General features: G+C 40.4%; 1 protein-coding gene across 4 annotated transcripts in view; it reads left to right on the top strand.

The window, feature by feature from the left end:
* BRIP1 (BRCA1 interacting helicase 1) overlaps window positions 1-19,142 on the top strand; it is a 48,407-nt gene that overhangs the window by 4,576 nt on the left and 24,689 nt on the right. For all 4 annotated transcript variants that reach the window (XM_063402840.1, XM_063402841.1, XM_063402839.1 and 1 more), the window contains exons 7-14: window positions 3,908-4,198; window positions 4,659-4,871; window positions 5,176-5,375; window positions 8,156-8,288; window positions 8,828-8,979; window positions 9,063-9,234; window positions 9,348-9,485; window positions 9,837-9,998. In XM_063402840.1, coding sequence (XP_063258910.1) covers window positions 3,908-4,198; window positions 4,659-4,871; window positions 5,176-5,375; window positions 8,156-8,288; window positions 8,828-8,979; window positions 9,063-9,234; window positions 9,348-9,485; window positions 9,837-9,998 — 1,461 coding nt within the window. The remainder of the gene's footprint in view (window positions 1-3,907; window positions 4,199-4,658; window positions 4,872-5,175; window positions 5,376-8,155; window positions 8,289-8,827; window positions 8,980-9,062; window positions 9,235-9,347; window positions 9,486-9,836; window positions 9,999-19,142) is intronic.

Below are 19,142 nucleotides of genomic sequence, written 5' to 3' on the forward strand. Positions count from 1 at the left end.
AGCTCCTGTTCACACTTACCCATGGGCTGTGTATGGATACAATAATGTGATAACAGCATTGCCTTGTCCACTGAGGCAGCCCTGCCTTTGAGTAACCTGTGTTTTACAGTGCTCAATCCTCTGCTTAAAGCAGGTTTAGCTTCTTACCAAGTCCTCAAGAGGGAGAATGGGTTGTAAGAGCATGAGAGGTGCTTCATAACACCTGCACATGTGTGCCTGAGGATCCAGAGCTGCTCTCTCTCACTCCAGGGCCTGGGAATCCCTCTCTGCCCCTCTGCCATTAACTGCTGCAAGGAGGGGCAGTCCCAGTGTGAGTTTAAAGGGAAATTTTACCCTCAGGGTACTCTCTTGATTACTTCTGTCAGAGCATATGGCCTGAGAAACTGGGGCAGCTGGGATAAGGAATCCCCATTTCTACCAGGGAAAGAAAGTAAACAGTAAATGGAGAGTAGTGTAACAAACACTTGGGGTATCAAAAAACAACTGTGAAAAGAATCTGTCTTAATGTGCTAGCCCATTGCAGTTTAACATATTGCTTACAACCTGCACAATGGGGTTTGAGTGACTTCTGTTACACATTCCAGGGGACTGGCAGCCTGTTACAATCAGGGTCTGGACTCCAGAATGGGCTAATTTACCACGATGGGATGAAGAAAGTTGTGGATTTGTATTACATGCTCTCACCTGACACCGTATCTGATCCTTTCCCTGCTGATTGACGTTTTGAATGAGCTCTTTGAAGCAAGTTCCAGCTTAATTAAAACGTTTGCTTGGTTAGCAGTGATCTGTGAAAGCCTGGGATAAATATTGAACCGGGTTCACCTGCTGGTGACTGGGGGAGGATAAACAGCAGCTTTGTGTGCTTTAATCAAGAGGCTGCAGCAGCAGCAGAACACTGGCCTTTCTGAGAGCTTCCAAAGGAGCAGCTGAAAGCTCTGCTAATGCCACTACTGATATCTCCCTAGATTGTGCTTGTGTGATATTTCACACAAGAGACATTCACTGCTGCAGCATTCAGCTGCCTTTGTACCTGGGAAATGTAGATGGAGATATGGAGAACTCCTCTTACCTCTTTGTGTTTCAAAGATCACAGCCCCAGTGTTTGTTTAGCTCGATTTTACACACAGTACAGGGTGCTGGACTTGATTATTCCTTTTTTAATCGGACTTCCACGTTTTTGCCATATAAATATTGATGTGATAGGCTGTTTTATCTAGCCCTGACAGAAGTACAAACAAGCTGCATTAGCCTAAGGTCCATATAGGCTGATATCTGATCTCTAATGGCATCTGGGCCTGGGTGTTTCTGATTAAATACTGCAGAAAGTACAGGAGGATCGTTTGTTGCCCTCTTCCAAATGAAAATCCCTCTTTCAGATTCCAACAGCTGAAAACAGCTTTAGTGCTGAAGCCAGAGGGTATTAAGAAATGCAATTCTGTTGTTGTAATATGAATTATTTCTAATCAGCCTCCTCCCCCAATTCCTTCATGGATAAATTGAAACATTTTCTAATTTTGTTCCATCTTAACTGGTATCTCCCTGCCATGAGTGTAGCAATTTGTGCTTTGGGGCAGCACTGCCAAGGAAACTCCTTGTTCAGGAGAGTTTTCTTTCTTTCTTCTGTGGGAATGGGAGAGGAACACCACATTAGGTGTTGTTATGATATCCACAGTTGGTTCCTCTTAGAGAAATACAGAATTAAAATAACTTGCCTTTAATAAAACTTAAAGATGTATTTTAAGGATTCAAGTGCAAATTGACTCACTTCAGTAATGTGGAAAGTGAAGAACTCAACCTTTAAACTGTGCTTTAACCAATTTTCTAAAGTTTTTCTTCATTATGAAGGACCTTCTAAAAAGGTTTTATTTATTAATGTATTTGGGGCCAATGGTGTCTGTGGCTTTCAGAAATGCTGTGACTACTGCAGGCAGTTTTATTTCTTAACTACTTACTATAAAATCAGCCTGAGTTTACAACTTTCTCAGTATTGTGGGTTTGAGTGTTTTTTGAACATAAAACTTCTTTCAAAGTTAAAGGTAACATTTTAGTACTGGAATAATGGCTAAAGTGCTTCTTAATGCCAGCATTATACCAATTCCAAACCTCTTAAACCAAACTTTTAAGCCCACCTGTAAAATGCAGTAATTTATAAGCCTCACACATAAGAACACTTTATTTCTTTTTTATGAAAAGAATAGTATCTGGTATTTTAAGCCCATCATAGGAGAACCTTCTGTTCATGTTTTTATATATTAATTTGAGCTGCATTTTCCTGTTGTTCTAAGAACTCTTGCAAAACAGCTGCCTGATGGGTCCTAGTATTTTTCTATTCTTTTTATTTGGCTTAGCATAGCAGTGAAATATTAGTGGTAAAGTCTCATCTCGGTGTCTTGTGTGTTGTTTTTCCCTCTGAAAACACAACCCAACTTGGATTAAAATTAAAAACCAGACGTGTTCTTAAAGGCCCTACACAGCCACTGCTTCATTCAAATGAATTTTTAGCTTTGTAATGTGTTTTTCATTATTTCCAGGAGCAGAGCAGAATGTAACTGATAGAAATATCAAGGTGCAGCCTTTGCACTGGAGCTTTCAGTGTGAGCACAGAGCCGGGCATGGCACGTATGTAACATATACCATATGTCAGCTGTTTCCTGCCTGCCTGGTGACAAGAGCCCCATTCATAACTCTTCTTTTTATCCTTGCAGTGAATAAGTAATTATTCAATATAGAAGGCAGGATATTTGGAACTGGCTATTTAATGTGGCAGCACAGGGTAATGAAATCTGCTGTTGCTGGCAACCTGAGAGGGGAATGTAACAATTCCAGCATGGGTGTAACTCTATCTGCTTTGAGGCCTGTTTATTTGGCACATCAGTGAACCTTTTATCCCAGTGAGTGGCAGCTCCAGAGGGTTACATTTACATGCTCTCTATCATGTATTGTCATATTTAATGGCAGACAAGGCTGAGTGGGGCTGAGGGAAACACAAACTTGCTTTTCCTTGGAGTGGAAGCCGAAGACAGCTTGATCCCCAGAATTGTGGTGTAACACACAGCATGAGTGAGCGTTTGTTTATAATGGATAATCTTACTGATACAATTCGAGGGAGGGAGCAGCACTGCACTGGGCAGTGACACGTTGTTACCTGCATTACCACCTGGAGCCCAAATACAAACTTTGACACTGCAAGAACTCTTTGTTTTTATGAGAGGTGTGTCTGGACATGGTTACACCTGAGTTCCTTGATTCCTCTGTGTCTCTTCAAATTCATTATGACAATTTCATGTCAGTTGTTCCAGTATTTAATGTTCTGAACCACGGTGCTTCTCAGGAAGAAAAAAATGGCTTTTAAGAAATATTTTACAGGATTAGGTTCTGCTTAGAATTATTCCCTGTGTTCCTTTTATTCTCCTGGTTACCCGATGGCCTTTGGCAGAATGGCACAGCAGACATGTTTCTAATGGAGAGTGTGTGGTGTAGTCTGTTTTATCTGCACACAGAGTTCCTGAACTGTCTACAGTTCTTCTGCTTGCTTTAAGGAAAAAAATTATTTTAATTTGAGTGTCTGTTCCAAGTTTTCTTCATTGAAGGTTTTGGAATCTTGCTTTTTAACAGGAGTGTCCTAAGTTGAAGCTTCAATGTGAGATGCTTTATTTGCATTATTCACATATGTAAATATTCCACTGGATTAATAATTCATTCTGATTGGGTTATAATAAAATGCTGGAAGGATTTTTTTAGGGATTCCCAGGCACAAGGATGTGGTGCTTTAACATTTTAGATCTTTTTGCAGCTTGAAGGGCAGCCCTGGTGGCTGAACCAGCTCTCCTAGAGGGCACTGCCCAGACCACAAGCAGATTTAGCCCATTCACCTCACAGTGAATCATTTTCTTGTCTTGGTCTGCAGCCTTCTGGCCCTTGCACTGAGTGTTCCTGTTCTTCTGGGAAAGAGCCTGATAAAGATCCCAGCCACACAAAGAAGAAAGAAAACGGAGATCGGGTGTGTGTTCCCAAAATATTTTTTGGGACGCGAACACACAAGCAAATAACCCAGATCAGCAGGGAGCTGCAGAGGACAGCGTATTCCTGTGTCCCCATGACAATCCTGTCCAGCAGGGATTACACCTGCATTCACCCAGTGGTGTCCAACTGCAGCAACAGGAATGAAATGTGTGTAGAATTGCTGGAAGGAAAACATGTGAGTAATTTCATTAGAGAAAATGAGCATTCATTAAACAAAGTCAGATTGAACAGCTGGAATGAGTAACATTTTTTACTTCTTCATATTATGTTGGTTAAATGCCACCTGGTGACATTACAGTTAAATATTAATTGTTAGAAAATGTTGATACACAGTAGCAATACTGCAAAACCTTATGATGACAGCAATAAGATTTATGACTGCCAGGTTAATGTTGTAATAAGACTTAAATTATCTCTGGGTTTATAAATGAAGAAGAAACAAGTGTCCTTTCTTGATGTACATTTTAGAAACATGGATTTACCTGACATGAGATGTTACTGACTGGCATAAAAAGCAGCTGTTAGAAGAGTTTCCAAGAAACAGCCAAATGCATGGAACACTGGAAGATTTCAGCCTGATTTAGGTTTTCATTATTTCTTGTACCCACTAAATCTCTGCATTTCTTTCCTTTCAGGGCAGGTCGTGCTCTTACTACCACGGCGCTCACAAGCTGAGTGAGCACCACGCCCTGCAGCCCGTGTGCCAGGCATGGGACATCGAGGACCTGGTGAGCCTGGGCAGGAGGCTCCGTGCCTGTCCCTACTTTGCAGCCAGGGAGCTGCTGCTGGGGGCAGACATCGTCTTCTGTCCCTACAATTACCTGCTGGACCCCCAGATCCGCGACAGTGTAAGTATGGTGCTGACGAGTGGCAAGAGCTGAAGTTAAAAAGAAATTACCCACTAAATATTATGTCTCTGTGGTTAGCTGAGATCCCTTTCATGTCCAAAATACTGCCTACAAAAATACAAAATACTGCCTATCCTGGGGTTTTTTCCCCCTTGGATATTTTCTAGGTTATGGAAATTGTCTCAAAACCTGAAAAGCTTCCTTTGCACTGTGATGCAGAATACACATTTTTAACAGAATCATATTAGCTGCTGTTTCTCATGTCTTTCATTCTGTTTTACTAGACACTAATTCTCTTTTTTAGATGGACATTCAGCTGAAAGACCAAGTAGTCATTTTGGATGAAGCCCACAACATTGAGGACTGCGCTCGGGAGTCCGTGAGCTACGGGGTCACCGAGAGCCAGCTCCGAGCTGCCCGAGAGGAGCTCGACCTCATGGTCAACAACAACATCAGGCAGAAGCACCACGAGCCCCTCCGAGCTGTGTGCTGCTCCCTCATAAAGTAAGGCAACTTTTTATTGCTTTGTATCAATTAATATATTTTAAAATTCCCTTTAGATTTATTTTGATGGTATGAGTTACTCTGTCACATCAGTAAAGTGCAACAAAGGTACTCTTTGCTGGTGTTGTTTTTAAAACTGTGCAGTTGTTGGATTTATGTTTATTTGAGGAATAAAAAAATAAGAAAAATAATAAAAAATCCACAGGGTCTGATCTATTTAAAAAAACCTACTGGTCTTACATGGAAACGTTTAAGTTCTCTTTTGAAAAGCTCTTGAACAATGGGCTGCTCTTTATGGGGCTTTTTTGAACTCCTGGTTTGTAATGCTCAGTATGAAAATTTTCCTAAGGTGAATTCTTGTATTTCACACATTTCTGTTTGCTTATTTGACAATAATAGCATTATTTTGTCAAAGAATTAATTAGTTCACATTTAAAGCATGCTTTCAGAGCTTGGACAGGAAGTATTTGGAACGGGCTGGAATCTGTTCTTGGAATCAGACTGGAATCCACCAAATTCTTCATATTGAAAGTGAATTTGTCAGTTATGCCCTTTGTTTTCCCTGGGTAACAGCTTCCTGGAAGGGCAAGAGCTCAACATAAATTGAAAATCATGAGAGGGGATGTAACAAAAGCAAATGGACAGAAGCCCAGGAAGAAACAAGAGGTCCAGGGCAAAGTCTTTTGGGTGAAGTAGAAGTATCAAAGTCAGCAGAAAAAAGTGAATAATGTACAAATTAACTGAGTATGTTCATTTTGCTGCAATGGACTGTGCAGCACAGCACAGGAGGAGTTCACTCTCCCATCCTCACTCTCTTCTCACAGTTAATATTTGTGTCACACAGAGACAAGGGACTTTTTCTGCTTGGCAGAAGCCAATTCTCCTACCTTGGATATTCCAAATGTTAAACTTTAGTAGAAGATAAGAACAGCATGGCTGAAGATTTGATTGCCTCAAGCTTTTTAACCTTATCAGGAAAACTAAGGTTGATTGTCCTGGCAAATCTGCCAGCAGCATCAAAAGCAGTTGCTGGAAAACAGAGGGCTGGGTGTAAATAGCCAGTAATAGGTAAAATGCCCCTGCACAGTGACATGGCTTTGCCAAATGCTTGGGGAGCTAGAAAAAAACCCTTATTTCCCTGCTAAAGATCCTGTGGGCCCTCATTCCAGAAAGCACTTAAGGATGGGCTCAGTGCCACGGAGGTGCTGCAGTGACCTCTGTGAGAAGTGTGCAGACAGAGCAGGGGAGGTGCTGGCAGGCTCTGCTAGCCCAGCTAGCACGGCTGATCAATGGAATATGCTGTGTCAACTGTGGAATTTTCTGGTACTCAGGGAAGCTGCAAATCCTCTTCCTGGAATTGAAGGCATGTGTGCAACATCCATTCATTCTTTTCCTGGAAATACTGCACACAGCGATTTTCACTTCAAAACCAGAGACACCTTTCTGGGAATCAAGCTAATTTTATTTATGCTTCCTGTTGAGCTCTAAAAATAATTTACATTTGCAAGTAAATGCTTTAATGTTCGATGGAATTTATTTGAGAATTTAGGGTGGTTTTTGGTGATAGTTGGCCCTTGTGTTAAGTTTGTATTTGCATTTATTATTTTAAAATATGTGATGATGTTTGAAGTCCCTAACAGGGAAACATTTTACATTTCTTGAAGTGTTTTACCCATTGTAAACCTGTTTAATTCCTGTCATAGGGGCCTTGTCCTAATTTCAATTCCCGGTCTTTTCAATGCTACATTTGAGGAATTGGGGCCAAATTCTGCCTGTATTAGTGATCACCATTCCTTAATGAGATAAAGCAAATTATAGCCAAAGAAGTGATTGTTGTAGCAGTATTGGTGGAGTTTTGTTTGCATTTAACCTGGCAGAAAGGAAGTTATATTTTAATTGTTCCATGGATCAGATTATTTGTGGTGACAGGGCAGGAAATCTAGAACTGAAAGAGTCCCAGAGCCTTGAGTTGCTCATGATGAACTGGTTTTGCAGGTAAATATTTTGAGCTGTTGCAGCACTGACAGCTGTCTTTTTGATGCCTCCTGCCTTCTGATGGAGCAGACAGCTCCAGCCTTTCCTGGGAGGGAGGGAGGGAGAAGCTGCCTGCTTTTCTGGCAGAGACAAGGTCTGGTGGTACTGCAGGGATGAAGGAGGACTCAGAGAAAATTCCAGCTCTGCCACATCTCCATGTTTAGCTCCTGCTTTTAGCAGTCAATCACATTTTGCATTGTATTGCAATTATAATTCTGCTTCAAGTTGCTGCAGTTGCCAATACCCGTGGGTGGGTTTAAATGTGCCCCTTTTACTGCCCCACTTTCCCTTCCATGTGTAAATATGAAAAGTGCTCATTTCATGCCTCAGGATTTGTTCTTAACTGGAAAGTCAGCGGTTGACAGGGATGATAAAGCAACCTGCAGCAATTGGAGTAGTGATGAGTGGCCTTAGATATGCAGCAGAACTCTTGATTGAATGAGCCTGACATATCATAAGAGGAAATTGCATTTTAATTACTTTTCTTTATTATTTATACAAAGTATAAACATGTGGGGAGAAATTTTCTTCTCACTTGAATGAGTTGCATCCAAAACAGCTCCACAAGAGTTCAACAGTGAAAAACAGGCTTAAAGGAAAGGCAGAATCTCTCTCCTTACATGTAGTAAAACATTTATCATCATCTTAGAAGCCTGGTGCAATTTTTGAGGTTTACTTTGTATGTGCAATGTGCCTCCAAATCTCTAAAATCAATGCTGAAATGATTTCTGCTTTCTCTCTTTCAGCTGGTTGCAGGAGAGCTCTGGGCAGCTGGTGGAGAGAGCCTATGAAAGTGCCTGTAAGGTGTGGAGTGGCAAAGAAATGCTCAGCTTTTTGCACAACATGGGAATAACTGGGATTACTTTTCCCATTTTACAGGTAATGTTGTGTGCTGTATAAATGAGCACCACCATGCATAATGTTGGTGGTGTTAAACAGCTTAAAATGCACGTAAGTTAAATGCAAACAGATCTGTTAATTTACTGCAATACTGAAAAGTTGTCTGAAAATTATTCCTGATGAAAACCAGGAGTAATCCACTCGAGCTACTGGAATTTGTGGAGAATCAGTGTTGGGAAGGATAAAACTGCTCACATACAATTATTTGAATTGTACCATTCAGCCAGTGATATTTTTGCCTGTTCTATCCAGCTGCATTTTTATTGAGTGTTGAAATGGTTTTGCTCTATTTTCAAGCTGACCTCTCCTTTCTGTGTAAGCCAGATATGTTAAAAGCATTGTTAAAAATGGAAAGTATTGCTCCCGTTCCCTTGGCCCTTCTTTGCCCCTTTCCCTCTGATTTTATAGGTATATTAAATGAACTTTTAAAGCAGTGAGCTGACAGTCTTGCATCTTTATTAACTTTGGTTTTGAGAAGACTCTTAGAATGTTATTAATATGGAATTTGCCTCTTGCAGAAACACCTTGCTGCTGTCCTGGAAAAAGAAGAAAAGGTATCTATGCATGGGAGAGAGGAAATTATTGAGGTGCCAGTTGTGAGCCCTGCAACACAGATCGTGCTCAAAGGCCTCTTCATGGTCCTTTCCTGTCTCTTCAAAGAGAACAGCAGGTCAGGTCTAACATTTATGAGCTGAATACTCACAATTTGATTGCTTAATTGTCATTTTTACTGATATTTCTCTCTCTGGATAGGTTTGCAGATGATTACAGGGTTGCTCTACAACAAACTTACACCTGGATGACTGAAAACCAGCGTGATGATGCAGATACAAGTTCCTTCTTCACGAGGCCCAGGCACAAGAAGAGTTCAAGGCAGAAAACCCTTGTGCACATGCTGAATTTTTGGTGCTTGAACCCTGCTGTGGTGAGCTGAGCGTGAAGAAAGCCTAAAATAATCTGAGTGATAACAAATGCACATCAGATCTGAGAGGGAATGTGTCGGTTTTCTAAATTCCTGCTTTTCTTTCTCCCACCTAGGCTTTTTCTGACTTAAATGAAGTTAGAACAATTGTCCTGACATCGGGCACACTCTCTCCCATGGATTCCTTCTCCTCAGAGCTTGGTGTGAAGTTCTCCATTCAGCTGGAGGCGAATCACGTTATCCGGAATTCCCAGGTAAACCGGGCAGGGCTGTTCCCTCTGAGCTCTAGTGCTGCCCATGGTACAGAAACCAAATAAAAGGGATGGCAAACCCATTTTGGCAGTTAAAAGAAAGGTCTTTGTTGCTTGGCTTAATACAATGGAAAAGAGCATTATCAAATGAATAAAGAGGCAATTTTTAGACACATTTCCCTGGAAAAGTTGCTCGTGCTATATTGTTAACAGCCACCTCATCAATTACTGCACTTCACTGAAACAAATTTAGTAAACACCTCAATACTTCTTTCACATTAAAATTTCATTTTTGAGCCTGATGTGGCTCACGCAGGCTGGCTGAGCATTAACTTTGTGCTGTGGAACCCCCAGGTTTGGGTGGGCACGGTGGGAGCGGGCCCCAGCGGGCGCCGGCTGCGCGCCACCTTCCAGCACGCCGAGACCTTCGAGTTCCAGGACGAGGTGGGGGCTCTGCTGCTCTCGGTCTGCCAGACACTGGGCCAGGGGATTCTGTGCTTTTTGCCATCCTATAAGGTAAGGAAAGCTCAATTCTTCCCCCCAAACCACACACCTTTCAAAATGCACTCTGTGATCTTTATCCATCAACAAACAAAAATGTTTATCACAATGCATTTATTTGATAACACAGTGGGATTATAACAATATTAAAATAAAATAACAAGAACAAAATTAAAACAATTAATTGTTTAATATTGTTAATTAAAATTAACATTATTAAAACAAAATAACAATATTATTGTTATTTCTTGGCATTCAGGATTGTTCTCATGAGCAAACATGTTTGGTATTTCTCAACAGATGTACTTATTAACACAGACAATAATTTCAATTAGCATATCATAAAACCAGCCAGATCTGTTAGTTTTACCTTGTGTTGTTTCCCTGAAGGTTTAGAAATTGTTTATTAAGAAAAAATTAAAAATCACATCATGAAATGACACTTTCTGTATAACTCAGCAGCAGGAATGCCTTTGCATGTTCTTTCTGTGCTCTCAGAATGCAGAATTTACCCAGTTAATTCCTCCTTCCCTTGTTTCTTGTTCCATTTCACTGCTTTGGAGATTGGAGTGTATTTTTCTTCAGTCAGGGGAATTGCTCACTGACATTGGCTGAAAGGAATCAAATTTCTCCATTTCAAACTATGTAATATCTAATTTCACTGACAACAGTTATCTAATTATGGTTAATCTGGATCTCCCAGTAGTTCTGCTTTCTTCTCTATTTGTTGTTACTGTTGTTTATGATCAGAAACAGGAATATAAACCTGCAAGATAATTTTGTAACTCGTTTTTCTTGTAGTGCTTGCAAGGGTGTGACTTTTTACATTTTAAATGATTATTTATGATTTTTAAAAATCATCTTAACTGACGAAACACAAAGACCTCTCAAAAAAATCCTACCAAATGATTAAAAACCCCATCATGATGCAAATAGAATTTCAGACCTTTCCTCTCATCCCTAAGGTTCCTCAACAGAGAAAATTTTACAAAATAAAATAAAAAGTATTTATTCTGTTTTTACAAACCCTTCACCTTTTATTATTTAACTGGCAGGCTGCAAAGGGAGGGTTGTTTCTTCCCTGGGTGTCTTTAGGAACTGGAGCCACAGTGCAATTCCTGACAGTAACCATTAGGTGACCACATCAGACCAGGTAATGTAAGCCCCTGAAAAAAGCAGATTACTGACCATAAATTTATTTAACCTCACAAAACTCTGCACTTCCATGCAAAGGAAATCTGACAAGAAATCTCCAATTTATTTAAGAATTTACCTGGAGCATCTTTCAGTTTGCAGCATTATCTTTCCAAATGTGTCATGTTGGAGAGTTGATCTTCCATACCCAGACCTGACGAATATTTATGAAAGTTTTAATGAGAATAGAATGTGAATTGCAGGTACAGAGAGACTTTGTAATGACATTTAATAAAGGAGGAAAACAATTGCTGGCCAGCTCTGGAACCTTCCCCCTCCCTGCCCTTCTGCCTCACTAAAGGTCACCCTGCACACGCCGAGTGTTCTGTTCTTTCAGGAACACTCCCTGAGCCCAGCAAAGTATTGATAAATAGAAATTGCAGACAATTGAAGGATGATATTTTAAAATCACATTGCCAATATTTTTCTATGGATGCCCTTTTTCTTCCTACTACTTGTGTTCGGGATTGGGTTGCCTTTAATTGTGAGATTAATATGTTGAAAATACAGAATAATGTAAGCACATGAGTACAGGGAAAACGAGGTATTGTTCTTTCATCATCATACAGAATATTTGCATTTCAAAAGTGATTTTCACAGGAAATTGCTGCCTCTCTTTAGAAAGCTGCAGCCTTCAAAGGAATTTTTCAAGGCTGTCAAGATCTGATTAATACACGTGGTCATGGACCTCACTATTATGAGTTAAGCAGATTTTTTGATGGCTCAATCTGTTTTATGAATTGCACATTTAACTTTGGAATAAGTGATAAATAAAGGGTTTTTTTTCCTGTCTGAAAGGCTGAGGACAATGCTCTGAATTTTAAGTATTTTCTATCCAGGTAATTTGATGGAGCTGGAATTTAGTTTGGTATGTACATTGGATTTCAGTTTGGAATTACTACCTGCTGTGTGAATGGGGAAAAAAGCAATAGTAGAGAAATTTCCCTTTATCTTTATCAGATATTAAAATAAATACATTTTTAATTGAAGAGTGACTGTTTAAAATATATTTATGGCAAATATATGGAGTTAATGCAGTGGAGAAAAACATGTGGGTGGGCAAACAACCCATCAGCTGTACATCCCCACATTTGATGGGTTTTCATGTGGGGTAATTCACAAAAAACATGGAAATTTTTAGTGTCATTGTTGGAGTTGTGGCACACTGACTTTTTAAAAAATCATCTTGATCTTAACATTCACTAAATTCCAAACCTCCATCATTTTTAAGGCTCCTAAAACTGGTGATACTATGCAACAAAAATGCATTTATGTGAAAATCAGTAGCAACTCCAGCAAAAAACACTCTATAAAAGAGAATATCAGAAGGTGAAAAGATTGCTCAGAAATCTAAGATGCTTTTAAACAAGATTAAGATGAGGCCCATTAGGGCTCATGTTGCCAACCTGTCTGCATTAAGATATATCTTGCCTGGTGCCTGCATCTTGGATGATTCATTCAATATGTGTCATATCAAAGTCAGGCTATCCAGCAAGGAGAAAAATGCTAATGCTTATAAATTTTAGTGATAATCCATCATGATGAATTAAATGACCTTTCTTAGTAGGTTTTTTTTGTTTTTAACAGAAGAAGCTTTGGACAGTGATGTTAATGTTGGTTTGGTTTGTTGTGTTCTCTGAGGCGTTGCTGGTTAATTTGGGTCTGCTAATTGAGGAGTCATCACTTGGAAGCAGAATTTTTGTGATTGTAGTTGAAAAGGGTTTCAACAGGAAAACTTAGGAGCTGATAGGAATTCTCTGCCTGAAAACCTGAGCTCATTGCAGGGAGGTTGGACTGGTTCCTTGCAACCCAAACTATTCCATGATCATGGAATTGTCGTGCAATTAGCATAAATCAGCATAAATTAACATATAAATTATTAATGCTGAATTGCACTGGCTGTTTTCCTTGAGAAGTTTGGGATGAGGTTATAGTGATGACACACAGCAACTTTTGCCACTTGCAAAAATAAACGCTGAATTTCACAGTTGAGTTTTTTATTTGTTTCATAACTTTAGAGCTGCTGGTTCAGAGTTGAAGCTGTGCCAGTCCCATCCCCTTTTTCTGCTCTCTGTGATGTTTTCTGGAGTGGGAGCAGCCAGGGTTGGGTGACAGCAAATCCCTTTGGGCTGGAGCTCCTCTCTGTCCCTTGGCTCCCTCTCCCGGGTCAGGTATCCACCAAACCTGCAGAGGAGTCCCAGGCAGGTGTTGTTTGCCCTTGTGCTGACAAACCATTCTTGGCACCCTCCCACAGCTCCAGACAGGCAGGAATTAACAATATTAATTAACTCTGAGCAGTGTGGAGCTGGTTTCAACGGCCTGAGAATCTTCAGGCTCAGGGGAGTTATTTGGAATCAAGAGGAGGGACCTCAGTTTAACCCCTGGCTGTGCCCACAGGGATTTAAACCTGGCCTGATGTAAATGTGGCACCCTCAGATATGTCAGGCTGAGGGAGGGATATCATTTCATGATTAATTCTCAGTGTCTGGCTCTTCTTCATTTCAGACAGAGCCTTTTCTTATTGAGATATGTGAGATTGGTAGAAATCCTTGTTTTCAGGAAGTGCTTCAGTTACAGACAATGAATAGAATTCTGAAAAGACAATCTTCTCATTTCTAAAACTTTCCTGAAACATGAGTTTGTAAATAAATTATAAGAAACCCATTTTTTCTGCCATCAATAAAACAAAGCAATGCTGCTTTCAGACAACTTTTACTTATTTAATAAATTACTTCAATAAATTTCCAAAGGATGGTAGTCTGTTTAACCCAGCCTATTAAAAGCATTAAGATTTGAGCACTGGCTGTTAAAATGAGTAAATGGCAATATCACAAAGTTAAACAAATGCCAAAAAACATTTTCCAGAGTACTGGGATTGTAACAATACCATTAATGAGGGCAAAGAGGTTTTAATGCAATTTGCACATTCTAAAGTTTCAAAAAGAGGTTTTGAGTTAGTGCATTATTAATGTTCTGAACATCTGGAACTATGTAAGAGCCACAGACATTGAGCAAGTGCAGGGTTTCCCCACTAGGTCTGATGCTGTCTGATTTCCTCCCCAGCCAAAAGCTTGTTTTTAGAAGTTTGAGACAGTAAAATGACAATATCCAGATAAGAGAGAAACATTCCACTGCGTCTTTTTGCTTGTATTACGTGTGGAGGAAAAATTGGAAACCATTAGGTTCCTGCAATTAAAAGGTGAATTTGAAATTAAATAGGGAAAATCGTTCTTTGCACCACAGATGGGGCTCTGAGGAATTATCTACTAAGTCCCATAAAAATGCTGAACTTTTTCTGTCGGGTGTATTTCTGTGTTATATGCAGGGATAAATGCTTCATCAAGAGTAATATTCTCCTTGATGTTGCTGTTGACAGCTGTAGGAGGGCTTTGAAGAAGAGATTTACTCCTGTGTGTAAATATTTGCAGGGTGTAGGGATCTGCTGGTGTCATTTATGACAGAAATTTCTTCTTTAAAGTTACATCAACATTAACTTTCTGCATCATTTTAGTGTTAGGGAATGTCACTGACACAGTTACAGCCTTCAAATGCTGCAGGAAACGAGAAGGTTTCATCCAATTTTAGATGTTTTGACTGCAGCTAATGCCCAACATCCCTGGGCTGGAAAGGAGGAGGCCTTTAAACAGGAGTAAGTTACGAAATAATTGTAAATTAATCACGATGCTCACTTTCTGCCCAGCATTTGCTTTCTGCTCCCAAGGGAGAGGTTTTCCCTTTCTCCAGAGCCTCATTTGTTAGAGCCAAGAGCTGCAGTGGGGCTGTGACAGCAGGTGAGGGACCCCAGGGCTGGAGAGGGCTTTAGGGACAGCTCCTGGCACCCTTCTGCCTAAAAGGAGAGCAGGAATTAAACTCTGAGGAGAACTTGGGGCTGGCAGTGCCCTGGGAGTGCCCTGGGAGTGCCAGGAGTTGTTTTGGTGCTGCCCTTGAAAGGGCTCTGACACCACGGTGACCCTTTGGGGTTTAATTCCTCTTTGGAGGGAAAAGCTCCTGGGCTGGTTTAAAGCTGGTCCTTCATCCTTCCTCTGATGGAAATCTTAGGGAAGTGATTTCTGTCTGATGGGCCATGATGTGGGGAAAATGTCCTCTAAAACAGCTGAATTTGAATGGCTCCCAAATTATTCATTTCTAATAAATTATTGAATAAATAATTATTCGTTTTTACCTAATAAACATAGAATTTCATTTTACTTGTCTATTTCTTTGTTGTTTGTTTTTTGCTCTTCCCCCGCACTGGTGGTTTTCTTTCGGAACTTCATCTCAGCTTATTTATGTTTTATGGGGTTTTTTCTCCATTAATCATATACAGTATCTACTTTCAGTTTAATTCTCTATTTTCCATCATTTCAATATCAGTCATATAAACTGTCTTGCTGTTGAGGCTCTCACAGTCATCCAAAAATACAATTATGTGAGGTGCTTCTGAGAGCTCCAAGAGCTCCTGTAAATCTTAATGTGATTCCTGAAGTCTGCAGTTTGCTTTTCCCATTGATTTGGCATAGAAATGTCTGTGAAAATCCCTGTGTGAGAGGAAAGATTTTAACCATTCCCTCACAACACTTTGCTCTGCTTTGGGCACTGTTGTGAAATTGTTCTAAATAGAAAAAACCAGTAGTAGAAGTAATGATAAACTCCATACAGAAATAACTGGAATGAGAGTTTTTGTATAACCAGGTATATAATATTTATCTTTAATGTCATCAGTTCAATCCAACTGTGCCAAACTAAGTTTGCAGATGGAGCTGGCAATTCACACCCTGGCCAGGATAATTTCTTGTGGAATTACAGAGGCCACAGCAAACTCACAGCCAGAATAGTGCTGGATTCTGCAAAGGAATAACTGAAGTGTTGGGTAGTTAAGTTCTCCTAAACTGTAATGATTTATTAGAAAGTTTTAATTTAGAATTTTTTGACCTCGAGTTGTCTGAGTTTTGTTATTTTTGGTGGTTGTTTTTTCCCTTCTGCTGGGTTACCAATAGCAGGCCAGGATAAAATTTTGTCTTTGGGAATAATAACTGACAATCTGGATAATTGCAAAATGTATTTTTCTTCTTAAATAGCATGACAGCTTCATAGATGTACACACCAATTGTGGAGTGATTTTCATGATTTCTGGGAAATTAGAGACAAATGTTAGAGGTGCTTTGAGACCTTAGAGGAGATGGTCTGGCAGCCTGTGGCTGAATGAGCAGGTTCTTCCCCTTTCCCTGTGACTGTTCTTGTGCTGCTCTGTGGATCTCCTGAGCAAAGGAAGAGTTTTTATCCTTTTAATTCCTTTTTTTCCTACTTAGTTTCCAGGTGGCTTTGTGAACTGTGGTGGCTCATCAGGAGGTCAAAGAAGTGTCACAGACAGCTCAAGGGAAGAGATGATTTGCACATTCCAAGATCATCCTTTTCTGTTTTCAGTCTCAGGGATGAAACATTTTCATGTTTCTGGGTTTTTTTTAATATGTTTTCCAGTGGTTGACTGTAATTGGAGAGTCTGTAAAGGTCCTCCTCTGGAAATCCTTTTTGTCACTGTGGCTGATGTTGTGACGCTGTTGGTGTGAGTTTGCAGCATCCTTAACTGGCTCTGTCTGTGAATTAACCCAGGAGCTGGAGAGGCACTCAGGTGAATATTCTGGGTGACTGGAAATGTGGGTGAGGTGACATGAAAGGAACGCCCTGCTGTGCACAGCCTCAGCAGCACAGGGGCTGGAGCTGTCTGCCAGCCCTGAGACACGTCCCCACTCCGTCCTCCTTGTTCTGGAATGTTCTCCTCAGCCCAGGGGACATCCCCACGTGTGCTTTGTGTCCCACATTCTCCTCCTGAATTCCAGCCCGCACAGAACGAGCAAACACACTGCTGCTGCCTCGCTGAGCTGCTGTGGTGACCAGCAAGGGCTGTGCAATAATTCAGGTGCCCTGTGGCATTTGCTTTTTACACAGAGCAGCTCCTCACTGCTGGTGCTGCTCGTCAGGGAGAGCCCGATCCGGAGCGACAGTCGTGGCAGATTATTGGGTATTGTGTCTAAAAAAATTATCTGCCGTGCTGGCAGATGAGTGTTTGGCCTGTGAATTTCACACCCTGAGAGTTGGGCAGTTTAATATTTTATTGCACTGTTAATTTAAATACCCCGAGCAGACAGCATCAGGAAAATAAACGAAAAATCTATTATTGTTTCTCACTTCTGAGCTCTGACTCGTCAAAGTGCTGCAAGCTGAATTGTTGTAGCTCGTTAACACATGCTCCAATTTCCTTGTAATTAACACTTGCTGCTTGCATATTTTTCCTCCCGTTTAAGTAGGAACTGCATTGAAAATGAGTTTTCACAGTCAAGAAGTTTGCACTCTGTGAATGATGGAGTCCTGATAGTAAATAACAGAGTGAACATGTCTTTTTCCTCAGGAGCTTTTAATAAAAGGGAAGGAAAGCAGTTGTGAACAGGGAATAATATCCATAAGCAACTTTATTCTTAAGAAGGTGTGTCCTGCCAGATTATTTTAATTTATTTATTTTATTTTATTATTAATGTTCTGAACCTTTACAACCTGCAGAGGTCTTGGTCCCTTTGCCGTGTCTGTGAAAGATTCAGTGCCTGATGTGGGAGAGATGTGACTTCTTCATGTGTGAAAAACACCAGATCTGAGAGAAAATAACTGGAAGGGATTTATTTAGGGAGCATGTTCTGCATCAGCAGTGTATCAGCTCATACAAGAATCTGAATATTAAATGTATTGAAAGGAATACTTAGGCTGCTTTAAATTCAGAGAAATTCTACATCATTGGGGGTGGCTGGGAGCCATCAACTTGTCTTAGAAAATTAGAAAAATCATGCCTCAGATTTACCTACTGTGTGAGAACATTTAATTAGTGATGTATTCTAAGAGTACTCATTGCATTTTGATTCATTTTACAGCTCAGTAATGGACTATTTTTTAGCAAAAATATTTCAAAACAAAGTACTTGCAGTGTGCTACAGTAAAAACTTCATTTTCAGCTTTTACTTCCTATCTTTGGTTGCAAGATGAGAAATTATTTTCCTAAGAATCACAGAAGTCTGTTATTTTTGTTTTTTAAGGGGGATAGAAGGGAAGGAGGGATAAGGGATGGAATTGGGTATTTGGAAGAAATACTTACATTATCTATTTATGTATTTATTTAGAAGGGAAGGAGGGATAAGGGATGGAGTTGGGTATTTGGAAGAAATACTTACATTATCTATTTATATATTTATTTAGAATGTTTTAATATATGTGGTGGAGGGACATGAATATTTCCTGTTGGGAGAGCGGCCCTTGGTCAGAGAACAGGGGCAGGGCATTTTCCTTTTTATTCCAGACCAGGATTTAAACCATCCTTTAAAAATCTTGGTTTTTTTCTGGAGAGCTCTGTGCATGAAGGGTTTTCCCTCCCTGGGATGGGAAGGTGTAATGATAGCCTAGGGTGGATGTACAAGCACTTCCTGGAACACAGAACTTGTTGTCTTGGTTCATTTTAAAACCACAAAAGAAACCCTGTTTTGAACCAGGTTGTTCCAAACAGCTGCCACGGAGCTCAAAGACCGAACAAAGACTCTCCAGCTTCTTTGGGGGCAAACATGTTGGGTTTTTTGGGAGAAAATTTCCATTAAAAAGCTCCTTATCTGCAGAAGCAACATATTAACCGCGTTATTCTAAAGTCTTTGGCGTGCCAAACATTTCATTTTTCATTACCGTTGTCGCCGTTCACGTTTTCCATTATTTAAGGGGCTTATTGAAAAATTGATGGTATGTTGGGACCAGAGAGACATCCTGTGGCTGCAGTGTTGATTTATGGCACACGGAACACACTTCAGTGCCTCAGGTTCCCGCTGGCGAGCGCCACTTTGTCACTGTCCCCAAAGAAAAATCCTGCCGGCCAAATCCCCCGCGCTGCCCCCGAGCTGAGTGATGCATGCTTTGCCTCTGAAAATGATGATGAATTAT

The sequence above is a fragment of the Prinia subflava genome, chromosome 8, assembly GCF_021018805.1.
Source record: "Prinia subflava isolate CZ2003 ecotype Zambia chromosome 8, Cam_Psub_1.2, whole genome shotgun sequence".
NCBI classification, from domain to species: domain Eukaryota; kingdom Metazoa; phylum Chordata; class Aves; order Passeriformes; family Cisticolidae; genus Prinia; species Prinia subflava.